The sequence below is a fragment of the Pollachius pollachius genome, assembly GCF_949987615.1.
Source record: "Pollachius pollachius genome assembly, chromosome: 5".
Lineage (NCBI taxonomy): Eukaryota > Metazoa > Chordata > Actinopteri > Gadiformes > Gadidae > Pollachius > Pollachius pollachius.
The window spans coordinates 14,677,326-14,692,040 of record NC_136938.1 but is presented as its reverse complement, the minus strand read 5'-3'; the positions used below and the strand labels follow the sequence as shown (position 1 = coordinate 14,692,040).

General features: G+C 41.7%; 1 protein-coding gene across 1 annotated transcript; it reads right to left on the bottom strand.

The window, feature by feature from the left end:
* Window positions 1-996: 996 nt before the first annotated feature.
* nsmce1 (NSE1 homolog, SMC5-SMC6 complex component) lies at window positions 997-14,489 on the bottom strand. The gene is made up of 8 exons (XM_079736616.1): window positions 14,359-14,489; window positions 13,293-13,400; window positions 12,553-12,674; window positions 9,534-9,611; window positions 8,812-8,958; window positions 8,233-8,352; window positions 6,625-6,751; window positions 997-3,265 (listed from the first exon to the last, which is right to left on the bottom strand). The coding sequence occupies exons 1-8, from the start codon at window positions 14,360-14,362 to the stop codon at window positions 3,231-3,233; spliced, it is 741 nt and encodes a 246-aa protein (XP_079592742.1). The 5' UTR covers window positions 14,363-14,489; the 3' UTR covers window positions 997-3,230.
* Between the last annotated feature and the right edge of the window lie 226 nt (window positions 14,490-14,715).

Here is a 14,715-nt window from a genome sequence, read left to right as displayed (position 1 = left end):
TTATTTTTCTGGTCCTTACCTCAGAGTTTTGTAATTCTTCTCAAAGTGGCCATGCTTTGTTTCATAATGACGTTTCACGGTCGGTCCACTCTGTCTTAAATCCACGATTTTCAGAATCCACCTTTCGCTTTTTTTCAAGTTTGGAGCACGCCATGATGTTCGCTTGCTAAAGAAACAGGTACCGTTCGCAAATCTGACCGCGTTGTTGTAGCCAATGATGACCTGTGTGGCGCGTAGCCACATAAGGGCCAACGTGGGCCAGTGCAATTATGATTGACAGCTGGCCCACCCTATCACTCAGACCCGGCATTAACTTGAAATTCAAGGAACGAAAAAATAGCCCATATTATAATGTCCTACATAATCGTGTGAGACTAATTGTGTTACAGGAATTATATATTTTTTCATTTTTTAGTGCTTAATTTTGATTGGGTTATGTAGGCGGCCGCAGTGTGCGTCCGTTGTATAAAATATTCTAATCTACAACACTCCGGGAGCTCAGTCTGGTCTCCTGGGGTTCTATAGCTAAATAATATAATATAATATATAGATGTCTATATAATATAATATATAATATCACAACCAAAAGCTGTGTGCGCATCCGGATGATATTATGAATCTTAACGACTGCGTCGGGTTCTCCGACGTCTCTGGTTCTTCCACTTGCACATCGATCTGAAGCACAGATTGAACCCACCGGTGTCCGGGGGCCAGCAGGAACTCCGGCGGTAGTCCGGGAGCGCCCGGAGCTGAGTACCGGCGGGTGTCCAGGAGTCCGCACCGGCAATAATCCCTTTCTCCTCCATGTCCATCTGGACTTCAGGGAGTCAAAGCCAAAGTTCCTTTCCCCCAATTGCTTCTAAACCATGCATGTATTGTGCCTTAAATTCCCCTGGGGAAAGTGACCCGAACGGGCTGACAGACTGCGGAGGAAAAAAGCACTCGCAGACCTTGCTTGCGCTCGCGGCAACAATGAGTTTTCATAGGCAAGGCAAGGCAACTTTATTTAGCACTTTTCATACACAAGGCAGACTCAAAGTGCTTCATATATAAACATTGTCATACAATAAAATAAAAAATAGATAAGTAAAAGAAAACATATGCAAAAAATGAGTAAAATAGATCAGCATTTTAAAAGTGCAGTGTATTTAAGATCAGATCAACAGCCTCTCCGGTACCCACGACGGGACTCCAACCCGACCTAAAGGAACTTGGTCCTTTCTCTGGGACTCCAACCCAGATTTGAGGACTCTAACCCAGACAGAACTCGGGTCTCAAACCCTTCAAAGTTACCCACGTAAGGACTCCAACCCGACCTAAAGGAACTTGATCCTTTCTGTGGGACACCAACCCGACCTAAAGGAACTTGGTCCTTTCTCTGGGACTCCAACCCAGATTCTAGGACTCTAACCCAGACAGAACTTGGGTCTCAAACCCTTATTCTTTCTCTCTGGTATCAGATCATGTGTCTTTCTGGTAAAAATAGAAAATAAAGGCAAAAGTTAAAAGGCATTTTATTAATAAAATAGAAAATAAAGGCAAAGTTAGAAAAACATTTTAGAAAGTATTTTTATCAGGATTTATCAGAAAGCTAAAGCAAACATAAAAGTCTTCAGTCTTGTTTTAAAGGTGGTCAGTGTTGGGGCAAGACTTAAATCCTCAGGGTGTTTATTCCAGCTATTTGTTGCATAGTGACTAAATCCTGATTTCCCATGTTTCGTGTTTACTCTGGGGATAATTAACAGATTGTTCTCAGAAGAACTTATTGGTCTTGGAGGCTTATGAAGTAGAAGCATATCAGTTCAATATTTTGGCCCTAAACCATGTAGGAATTTATATGTTAGCAACATGATTTAAAAATCAATCCTCTGACCTACAGGAAGCCAATGTAACGATTTAAGAATTGGTATAATATGTTCACATTTTTTGGTCTTTTGGAACTCTAGCAGCAGCATTCTGAACAAGCTGAAGTTTCCTTAGAGTTTTTTTGGGAGACCTGTAAGGAGACCATTGCAGTAATCAAGCTTATTGGTGATAAAGGCATGTACAAGTTTTTGTAAGTCTTCGGTGGACATGAGCCCTCTTAAGTCTTGCAACATTTTTAATATGCAGATTTGTAACAGATTTGATGCGACTGTGGAAATGTAAATCTGAATCCATGATAAACCCTAGATTTCTAGCTTTGATTAGGGTTTTCAGGGACAGAGAGTGAGGGTGTTGGGTTACTTTAAACCTTTCCGTTTTAGCATCAAATACAATTATCTCGGTTTTGTCCTCATTTAGTTGAAAGAAATAGTGATGTTATTACACAACCACAGATAGGACATTTGGATTGGGCATGAGGTAGATACGTGATTGGAAACACATCCAGAAATCTCACGCCAATGAAATCTCGCTTGGATCATATTCAAAAAATTGGAATATTGATTTTCGTCTTGGTCTGAATTTCATTGTGTTTGGGTCCTGTTTGGGTGGGCCACATTTCATGGCCCACCTGGTCTTGGCTCATGGCAAACTAGGAACCACTGATTTATTTGCATTAAAGCTACTGAACGGTTAATACGCATTAGATATATCATTCCTATAATGTCTCATTTTATTAAACCAAACTGGAGATTTTATTCATGTAATTTCAGTTGTGATTTCTATGTGCTTTAGGTAATAGGCTGCAGTTTAGATTTTTATTACAAGAATTAGAATTTAGAAAGGATCATAAAAACTTTACATTATGATAGAAACGTACTCTCAGAATTCAGCGAGAAAATATGCTTAAAGTCTTGAATTAAAATATATAACTCCGCTTTGGAAACTCATTAGTCATTTTTTGCTCTATACATTTACATTAAGGGCATTCAGCAGACGCTTTTATCCAAAGCTACTAAGCTACTTACAACCATTAATACACCCAGCGAAGGCGGAGTCGGTCATGCAGGGCGACAGCCAGCTCGTATGGGGCATTTAGGGTTAGGTGCTCAGCTTTTATGAGATTTATTAGTAATAAAAGACATACAAGACATTATCCAAGAGAAATGTTTCATATCAAGGTAAAACAAGACATTGTTTTAGGTATCCAACGGAGGCTTCATTAAGATGGTGTAACAGTGATTAATTTAACACAATTTCACAGAAAGGTTAACTTTGTCGCCTTTGGTTCTGACAAGAAACTGAAATTAATCAGTGATTATTATTGTTACTCCAGGAAACCAAAGAAATATTTCAGTAGACAGCGGTCATCTGTGACGCTGAGAGACAGATTGTCTGCACTCTGAAAGAAAGCAAAGACAAATAATTGGGGAGCGGGTCTGATGTCATTCAACAGCGCATTGTGTAGGTTACCTAGGGCGTTTACAGAAGCTGAAGATTTTACAAGAAGAAATTTATGGGGTTTTATACCAGAATACGGTTTGTTTGTTTTTCGTGTTAAAGACATTGATTGCGATGATCCATGGCTGCCTTTGTGACTGTCGGCACACATCGAATAATCGATTATACTACCATGAATAATTTGAGTTATTCACATCCCTAGTATTTAACAATACTCTTATGTAAGTACTGGGGAACAAGATATGACAATATGATAAAAGGGGTCAACAATTCGGGTTCTTACAAATAACTTGTTTGAACTTGTATTTTTAACTGCTGGGTACATATTCTATTATTAGTTGGCATGTATGATTTATTAGTATAAAAAGGCTCTCAGTTAATGGAACATTCAAACCACCCCCACTAGTGAGCACATTGGTTAACCCTAACTGAATAAAATCAGTTGGGAGAAAGGCGATCATTAGCCGTTGTACTTTGTGTACTGTGTTCGTAAATTAAACTAAGTACTGTTAAAATTTGTATTTAGTATTAAAGACTATAAGTCCGCCTGGAGTATGCATCTCTTCTCTCTGTTGGATGTAATTAAGGTTTCCTTTATAGACAGATCATGGATGAATAGTGATAACTGCGCCCGGTATGGTTCAGAAGTGTCTATTTATTTCTGCAGTAAGAAAAACTTTATTTTATTTTTATTTTGTATTTATATTAGAGGTGTAACGATTCACAGATACAAATATCGGTATCCGGTTGGATTAACACAGATGCGACTACATCTATACGTGGGCCCCTGAATCGATTTTAAATGACCCAGAATCGGTCGATGCATCAATTTAAATTCTCCGTTGAGTGAAGTTTTAGCCTGATATCAAGACAGCATTGTCAAAAAAAGAAAGGAATTTAAGGAAGTGGGCGGATCCATGTTTGTGTTTGCGGGTGCGTCTCCGCTTATCGCGAGCAGGAAACAACCGTGGTTGCGAGCGAGCAAAAAACAGGCGTATTAAAAATAGAACAATACAACATGTCCAAAAACAATGAAACGATTTTCAGTACATCTTCGAATCGGAAATCAAACACGCGGAAGTCCTTTTATAAGAAGGAGGGGAATATTGACAAAAGCCTGGCTATAAGTAAATATTGTAGGACAGCAAACAAGTCTATAAATAAATAAATAAATAAATAAATAAATAGACATGTAGTTCTAAATTGATACGTCTTCCATTTTTTCCCCATGTCATAACGAAACAAATGTAAAAACTTAAGATTCCATGGTCCCTATACCATATATCTGTTTGAAAGTAGTCAATGGCTCTTTTATAGAAGGCTTATTTAAAAAGGTCCCATGGCATGAAAATCTCACTTTATAAAGGTTTTCTAACATAAATATGAGTTCCCCTAGCCTGCCTATGGTCCCCCAGTGGCTAAAACTTGCGTTCGGTATAAAAAGAGCACTAGGTGTTCTGCTCGCCTTTGAAAAACAGAGGCACAAGCGCGCTGATTTGGAATGTGGTCCCATATGTCGTCATAAAGGATCTAAGCTCATCCCCTTTCTCTGCCTTGCCCGCCCAGAGAATTTGGGCGGGCAAGACACACACTGTAACGCAAGTGTTTGCTGTTGGTGTTATGGCGCATAACACGTCGGTTCTTTGACGTCTCTTGTATTTCCACAACGAGACTGTAGTTAGGGTTATCTCAGCCATGGTTGAGAAGGAATTGGGGGAAAGGAACTTCGGCTTCGACTCCCTGAAGTACATGAACTGCGACATGCTGCCTGCCGCCGGTTGCCGCGAGGCACCACCGCCGCGAAGCACCAGTTTGCCGGGTTCAGTCTACTTCAGATTGATGTGGAAGTGGAAGAACCAGAGACGTCGAAGAACCCGACAAAGTCATTTGTGATTCATTATATCGTCTTGAAGCGCACACAGCTTGATAGTGATAATATGTATTATATGATATAGATATCTTTGTATTATATGATAATATTTAGATATAGAGCTCCAGGACTGTAACGCAAGTGTTGTATACACTTCCTTGTTATTTGGATAACCGTTCTGCTGTTGGTGTTATGGAGCATAACACGTCGGACTCTCATCTGTTAATTCTACAACGAGACTCGTAGTGGTGGTTATCTCAGCCATGGTTGAGAATGAATTGGGGGAAAGGAACTTTGGCTTTGACTCCCTAAAGTACATGAACCATGACATGGAGGAGGAAGGGATTGTTGGCCGCGATTGTCTCCCGCTTGAGCCCCGCTTCCCGCTGCCGAGGGACCACCGCCTTGGCGCTGCAGGAGGCGGTGGTGCCTAAGCGCTGACCGGCAGCTCCCTCGGCAGCGAGGCTCCGGCGGGAGAAGACCGCGGTCAACAATCTCTTTCTCCTCCATGTCGTGGTTCAGTCTACTTCAGATTGATGTTGATGTAGACGTGGAAGAACCAGAGCCATCGGAGAACCTGACGCGGTCGTTTAAGATTCATAATATTGTCTGGAGGCTCACACAGCTTTAAGCCGTGATAATATATATTATATGACATAGATATCTATGTATAATATGATATTATTTAGATATAGAGCTCCAGAACTCTTGTGTGTTCTAGAATATTTAAAGAACACGGCTAAAGGCTGTGTGCGCCTTGCCATTGCGATACATCCACTGTAAACAGAGCGCATGGTACCGTGGCCGCAAGCTGCTCAGGGCCACACCCCCACCCTCCTCCTTGACCCGCCTCTCTCCTCTTCATTTGCATTAAAGCTACAGACACCGAAACGGCGCGTTTGGGGAAAGCTCAATGTGCAACTGGCTCGTAGTGGCTGTAATTCTGCACCACGGCTGAATTTCGGGAATGTCTTCAAATACTGTGTTTGGGGCCTACTTATATCTATATGAAAGCATCCATAAAGTAGCATGCCATGGGACCTTTAATTGAATAGAAAATTAATATGTTAACAATAAACATACAAAGTTACCCACTTATGGAATAACTTCACATCTTGTTTCCCAGTACCTACATATTAGTATGTACTGAATTGGTACACCCCAAAAGTTTACACAGTTACTCTGAAGTAATTATGCAGTACGATACGTCACCAGTTTCGTTGCCATGACTGGTTAAAGGCCTATCCAATTACATCCAGGGGCATTTTAGAAATGCCTTGGAAATCACAAAATCAATGGCGGCAGATTTTCGATAGAAAAAAATGACGTTGGAAGAGGTTCCAGCCTAGAACGCTGCAGGCTTTAATTTCAATGATTACCCTAGAATACTCTAGTTTGAAACTGGATCATTCAAGGTGTGTGGGAGTTACCTCTGACGTTATAAGGCCAAAGCTCACTGCACCCCGGACATTTCTTCACCGGTTTCTTCTTGAAGTATTTCTCGGCACATGGGTAGTGGATCTTTACAGTACACAGAGGGTTTACACATATCTGGCACTGCAAGACAAACAGAAGAATACTTTTCTAAAATGACAAAATAAACAGTTTTGTAATTTAATAGATACTTTAATAGATAATAAATACTAGATACACTATCCAGAGAGACTTTATAAAATGTCATAGAAGCAGGTAGAAGTTAAGGCTTCTTATACCACGGTCTGGTGGAATACTCGATTCTGATTGGCTGCAGGGTGTGCATTACTCCCTGATATACGGACCCCTGCTAAGTAGTTCCAGTCAAATTGTTTGTTCAGCCTTCCAAACGAGAGCTGGTAAATTGTGAAAAATGCACAAAAACGCGGTTATATGCTAGACCCTATAGTATCTGTGGTATAAAGGCTGGGACGAATTTCAAATTATAAATATGTACAATGCATAACGTTATCTCCCTGGCTCATAGCTGAGCAGACCAGAATACCTCCCGTTGCCAAGTCGTTAAGGTCCGTCCTATTTACTGGAGGAATGAACAACGTTTCCATTGCATAAGAACCTTACAGGAGGGTAGGGCTGGGTATTGCCATGTACCTCACAATTCAATTCAATTCCGATTCTTTAGGTCTTGATTCGATTCGATTTGATATGATATTGATACAATTGCTTCGATATCGATTCAATAATACGTGCAGATGACATTAATACCTAAATATTATTTAGAATTAACCATTTCAAAATTAATTAACCATTTCATTGTGCTTTAATTAGCAAAAAGGGAATACAACATTGTACAGTATTGGAATACAACATTGTATAGTATTGTTCCTGAGCTAAACTTGCAGCATAAAAGTAATAATCACAACATGGACAAATGTAAAAGTGCATGTCAATTTAGCCATACTCGCCATACTCGATTACAATGACGAGTATGCTTCTTTTTTCTTTCTTTTTTTAATGGAAATAATCGATAAAAAAAAATTTAAAATCTGAATTGAAATTGAATCGAGAACAAATAAATTGCAGTGCATTGATGAATCTATATTTTTACCCAGCCCTACGGGAGGGTAATGATTGTTCCAGGTATTAGTCAAACCCTCAAGCGTTACCAGGGAAACAAAGTTATGACTTGTGAAAAACATTATATTTGGATTGTAAAACGCATGAAAATATAAATGAATAATCTTAATTTATTTTCTTTGGCAAGTGACCGTGGTATAAGCGGGATAATGCCCTTCGAGGTGTCCATTATCAGGAATTAATGGACTTTGCGTTGTCCATTAATTCCTGATAATGGACACCTCGTCGGGCATTATCTTTTACTTGTCGCCTGCAAAATAACTACAAGTAGGCTGGAAACAATGGACCCTGGACTAATAATGAGAATCTCAAAGACACTTTCGAAAAATAAATTATTAGCTTCTAATTGTGGCAACTTGTAGTAACGCCCTGCCCTACTGAACCTTATGTCATAATGTGATTAAAACTCATCATCCAGCTATCCCCTTCCCAGTCCCTGCTGTGGAGCTCAGACGGTAGGTGTTCACCTTGAAGGCCAGACAGTGGCACACGGAGCACACCTTCACCTGGTCATCGTCATACATGGTCCGGATGTATGGCTCCATGTCCATGACGCATCGCGTCGACAGGCTGTAGTCTCCCTGGTTCTACAACAACCAAGCACACAAACGAACATGGTCGCATGAGCACAGCAAAAGGGTAGGTAGGATCTAAAGTAGCATTGCCAAACTTCAAACTAATATCAAAGTTATCATTAAGCATCATTATTAATATTCTAGTGACCTAGGCGTTGAAAGTAGAAGAAACCGAGAGGTACTTCTATTTCTGGTGAAGAGTCATCATCGTAAATAAATATTTTCTTAACAACATATCGGGGATATACATCATTATCACATAAGCCCAAAAAAGTCCCCCAAAAGGTTACAACTGAACTCCTGGGACATAAAATGAACCTGCTCCTTAATATCTACATCTAGCATGTGTGCGCACACACACACACACACACACACACACACACACACACACACACACACACACACACACACACACACACACACACACACACACACACACACACACACACACACACACACACACACACACACCTCTACAAGCCAGTCCTCGGACACCAGGCGTTTAAGCAGGCACTCTGCAGCGCTCTTTGTCAGCTTCCGGGTCTGCAGACTGTCTGCGCTGTTCAGGATGTCTGTTGAGGAAGCCACGCTGCTGTGCGAGGTCATGATCAGGTCCAGCTGGATCATAAAGTCGTCAATAAGCACATTTAAGGTTATTTGTATATCGACATCGAGCTAAAATTATTTGGATATTAAACTGATTTAAAGGGGACATATACCACCAGGTGTGAGTGTGATTAGCCATTACAAGCCGTTTTGAAAATGTGCAGCTTCTGACATCACAGGTGGGCATGTCAACCCAGATGTGAGCTGGATAGATGAGTCTACCAGCCTACCCAGTGGACTGTAGCAAACGTTGCTCATCTATCCATCATATGTCTAGGTGGACACGCCTACCTGTGATGTCAGAAGCTGCACATTTTCAAAACGGCTTGTATGGCTAATCACACTCATATCTGGTGGTATAGTATGTCCCCTTTAATTCTGGAATGCATCCCTGACTCTTGTACCTACATGGCCCCTGGCCTCTAACTGGCTAGTTTTACATCTCTCAGCGTGATATCCCTCACACTCACTATGTAAAGCCCTTTATGTCCCTTAAATAGCACCATAGCCAGGAGTACTTTTCATTATCATCCTTATGATTATTATTAAACATCATGAAGAAAGAGCATATGAGGGACAGAACCTACCGTTCGCAGGAAGAGTTCCAACTCATTGTCAGCGTAGTCGGATGACATCCTGGTGAGTTCTGTATTCGCTGTATTGACCTAAACAGAAGGGAACCAACACGACACATTATCCTGTCGTGTTCCTCTTTTAATAGTTTAAAATAAGATTCAACAGGGCTTTTATTCAGCCATTATTATTCAGGGATTAATGCGACTCTGAGGAAGACAGTGATTAACACTACTTTAGTGGCCAGTGATGGTCGCACATCCAGCCGGGAGGGCAAGACAAGGCAAGCTAAAGCACACAGGAAGCATTCGTCTTGGATCTCGTTCTAGCTTTACTTTGAAGCCATATTGGTAGTAGAGCAGTTCACCCATCTTTTCTACTAGTGATGTTAGGAGTGTACTGCGTTTGTTTCTTATTATCCGCCTGTCGCACGGAAGATACGATACTGTCGACCAATCAACGGAGGGCGTCTGTAGCTCGAACTTGTTGGCACTCTTTCAGACGTCTCAGTACCCCAACAGAGGAGTACTGCGAGATGAGTACGGCTCAATACGGCTCAGTCCGGACCGTGCACACTTTTGGCGGTGGAAACGCGAACCGTGCCGCACCCTTGCTTACCGAACCGACCCACACCTGCCAATGGAAACGCGCCATAATAAGAGCATAGTATTAGTAGTACAGCCTAGTACAGCCGTACCACCATGAACACGCCCGATCTCGTCTGATCTCGGAAGCTAAGCATTGACGGGCCTGGTTAGTATGGATGGGAGACCGCCTGGGACTACCAGGTGCTGTAAGTGGTGTCGGGTGGTGGCCAATAAGTTCCCTCTGGCCTTAACATCAATCCTGATGCCCCAGTGAAGTGACGGGGCCCCAGTGAAGTGACGGGGACACTGTGCTGTGGAAGGCGCCGTCCTTTGGAGGAGACGTAAAACCGAGGTCCTGACTCACTGAGGTCATAAAAGATCCCAGGGCATTTATCGCAAAGAGTAGGGGTTTCTTCGGTGTCCTGGCCCGACCAGGCTCATTCAATCTGGCCCCCTAATCATCCTCCTCTATAATTGGCTGACTCATTAATTCCCTCACTCTCCACCTCAAGCTGGTGTGTGGTGAGCGTTCTGGTGCAGATTGGCTGCCGTGCATCACCCAAGTGGGTGCTACACACTGGTGGTGGTGAATGAGGTCCCCCCCTTCACTGTAAAGAGTGTCTAGAAAAGCGGAATATAAATTCAATCAATTATTATTATAGAACTATGTAGCGACTAACCAGAGTGTAGTACTAACAGAACTATGTAGAGACTAACCAGAGTATAGTACTAGTAGTATTATGTAGGGACTAAAGGGCTCTTTATGGTTGCACGTTGACGCAGCGCAAGGGGGTTACGGACCCGTTACTTCCTTGCGGACCCTCCTTGCGTCCAACGCAAGGGCCTGACTTGCGCCTCCCAAGAATTGTAACCTTGCGTCGAGCTGACACAGCCGCAAGGGCTGTGATTGGTCCACTAACCACATCATTTCCGGCAACACGCTTTGTATGTTAAAAATTATTGGAAAAACATGGAACTTTTCATAGCCGTAACATTCTTTTTTTTTTTTACTCGCTAGTAATCCGTAAAAAGTGAAGACGTTTTGTATTCGATCATCATAGACTTGAATGCGACCCTAACAATCTTCTGTTTTTGATGCACATTGTTTGAGTTGTATTCAGCTTTCAAGTTGCTAGAATCCATACCCTACCATAATCAACACTTCTAGTAGCTGACCAATTGTAAAGTGATAGCATACACAGACAGAGACCAACTATTTGTTCTCTCTTCACCACGGACATGCATAACGACATGTAAACCCGACGCAGAAGCATAAAGTTTCACGACTACGTCGAAGCGACTGCGAAGTCGTTGGGTTGCGTGAACATGGAACCATAATGAAACCAGTACCAGAGCTTAGTACTAGTAGAACTATGTAGGTCATAAATACTAAGTTCAAATGTGTTCCACCAAAAAGTAGGCTATATGACTTGTCCTGCTTTCAGAATTTGAGGTTCAGAACAGTAGCTCATGAATTATTTACATATTTTTTATCCAATTTATTTGCTATATTCCAAATTGTGGTTGTGATAATGTATGATTAACTGCTCCATCAGTTGACGAATACGTTTTACAAATGTGTTACTAGTCGCGGCGTGCACTTATTTTCCATAAACATGCGTAGCCGTTTCAAGAAACCATTGCATTTGTAACCCAAATCACCATTCGATTTTTCTGAGAAATCATGGATGTAACTCGCCAGGCTCTCGTAGCTCGCAAGAACTGACTTCAAACTACTCACTCTCATCGTCTAGTGGCTGGGGAAAAGCGGGCACAAACTGTTCCCACCGGCAGGCTTACGGAAAGAGTCAAACCATTCCAGTCTTTTTGGTAACTCTGATGTATTGATCAGCTCTTTGACTATCTTCATAGCATCTTGGGATATGTTAACCTTTGAAACGGCATCTAGAATGGCAAGTTTCATGTTGTGGGCATTACACTGCATGTACATTGCCTCTTGTATGTCCTTGACGCACGCTTGTAAGCCCAACCTGCTCCCTGACATATTTGCACTGTCCTCTACAGTCTGACCAGGACAAACCAAGTCCAAGCAGGGAATCATTGAGTATGTCAGGAATGTTGCTAGCGATGCTTTAAAACGATTGGTGGGGGAGAGAGAGGGAGAGGGGGAGGGAGGTGGTGGGATGCTATCGCAGTGCAGCGTAGCGTAGTGTTTTATCACGCAGCACAGCATTCTATCGTGCAGCGCTCTATCTCGCTTGCTTTATTTAAAAGGACAGACAATGAATACGTTCCGGTTCACTTTGTTTCAATCTTGAGTTTTTTTGCACCCCCAACATTGTCTTCGGGGGTGCAAGAAACCTTGTGCTCCCCAGAGATGGCGCCAGTGAATAGTACTATGTAGGGACTAACCAGAGCATAGTACTAGTAGTACATGTAGGGACTTACCAGAGTGTTATACAAGTAGTACAATTTAGATACTAACCAGAGCGTAGTATGGCATGCCGTTGTCCTCTGAAGCACGCGTCCTGATGCGCATATTCATGGACTCCAGCTTAGAGTTGATAACCTGGATGAACTCTTCGAGTTTGTCGGCAGCAAAGTGCTCTGCAGGAACACATTTTGTTACACAGAGCTCAGTTTTAAGTACTTAATGTGGTGTGCATCACAGAAAAAAGATCCCAGGATTGTGTTAATGAAAGGCAACCCTTTTTACCCAAGCCATTCTTAGGGCTGTGCCTTTGGTAAAGCAAAAAAAGCATTGTGCCAAATCACTGCAGTTTGATCTCGGCTAAGGTCAGGAACCGTAGCGTTCACCCAGGCTACTGCAACACTTTCCTGCCTCTTACTTCCTATTAACCGTGTACAACAATGAACAGTCCCAGGAGCAAGAAGAATAACATTCCAAGAAGAACAACAATAGAGTCAAGGAGAATAAATATGCCGTTCTTATATGAATAATTTGACAAAGCAATATCCAAACATTTCAAATCTAATTTGAATTGTCATTTTAACCTTGGCTTTGTTGAGGTTCTTCTTGTAATGTTCTCATTCTTATTGCTGTTAGGCCTGCTGGTAGACACAGCTCATTGTAACTAAGAGAACGGAAATCGTGTAGGGGTAGACCGGGATATCAGCACCCTTCATTAGCCTCCCAGCCTCGGCGGGTTCATAGCAACGCATAGAATATGGACTGCTCGTGATGACCACTGCACCTGCGCCTACCTTTGTGGAGCTCACAGCAGTGACGATGGAGCGTCTTGGCTTCCTGTTCGTTTACGATACCCCTGACCATCATGGTCTGGATGAACCTTTGATGACCTTCCCCCAGAGCTGTTGGGACAGGGGCATGGATAAGCTTCAATGGTTGTATAAATGGGACATCATGTGGCCATATAGAAGTGACAGTATGTATAACTATTGTGTCACGGACGGTAACTGTTATACACAGTATTGTCAGTTATATGAGCTAGATGCCATTATGTGCTTACAAAGGGGAGGACTTATCTCACAGTGGTATTGGCATTGGAATTATGAGATTAAACCATTCTAACAATATTTACCCAACATGTATTCAAAAGGGTAAAGGTTATTCTAAAACATTGAGGTGAGAAAGTATCCAACCGGAATCTCAGACGTAAAGTTGATTTCCCTAGGATTCTAATGTTCACACACATTACATAAGGCAACAAGGTCGCTGTGCTTAATTCCAGTGTGCTGCCATGTCCCATCATCTCATCACTACAGTCTGGAATTAATAACATAACTACAACAGATTTTAAATCGTCCTGTCCAGTCGAATTCATTATGTCCCAGCGAAACCCATAGACCGGTTTTATCCAATGTGCTATTCTAGCCATTGGAAGGTTTCTCTGATAGATACTCTCCTGATTGATCGATTCTCCGATCGCGCTTAATCAGGAAATCATAGATTTTCCTTCATAGGGTATATGCTTACAATGCTTTGATTTCACTACACTCCAAACCAGCTACAACCAAACAGCTATCTACTTTGTTGTTTTCAAAGTAAGAAGTCGATAGCCATGTTTGTTTCCGTCTTAACAATCTTCGAGTGTAGTGAAATCAAAGTATCGATTGTAAGCATATCCCGATGAAGATACAACCATCTCCAATTGAGTTAGATGGGACTGTATCTAGAGATAAAAATGTCTGGATGGCTATATTATCAAATGGGACAAGAAAATAGCGTTAACCCTGGCACTAGCATTAACGAACATCCGTATAAACACTTTTACGATAAAATGACAATGAAAATTATACTTTTGTTTACCCATTTCCTGGCAAGGATACTAACATCAACAGCGCTGTATTTTAGAGAAAAACTTGTGGTTAATAAAGCTGTAGGTCAGCCTAGCTTATTTTAGAGAGAATCAAAAAAGAGCGCAACATAGAGCGGCAAAGTCACGCCTCTTCCGGTAGAGCCCACGGGAACTATGAGGTCGAAAAATATGACACTACAGCCTTTAATTGAACAATTGCACAATAAACGGTCAAACTCTTGGCATGAAAAATTATCATTTAAATACAAAAAACAACATATGTGTAATCCGGGGCATATAAAGACTGGGACCAGAAAATAATTACTCTCTCTCCATTGAAACCCATTCATATTTTTCGATCTCATAGG

Excerpts from the sequence above, each read along its gene's own strand:
- nsmce1 (XM_079736616.1), bottom strand. Across the intron at positions 12,675-13,292 it reads CTGCTGTGAGCTCCACAAAG|AGCACTTTGCTGCCGACAAA; the intron begins GTAGGCGCAGGT and ends GTGTTCCTGCAG. Across the intron at positions 3,266-6,624 it reads TTGGCCTTATAACGTCAGAG|AGTGCAGACAATCTGTCTCT; the intron begins GTAACTCCCACA and ends GCTTTCTTTCAG.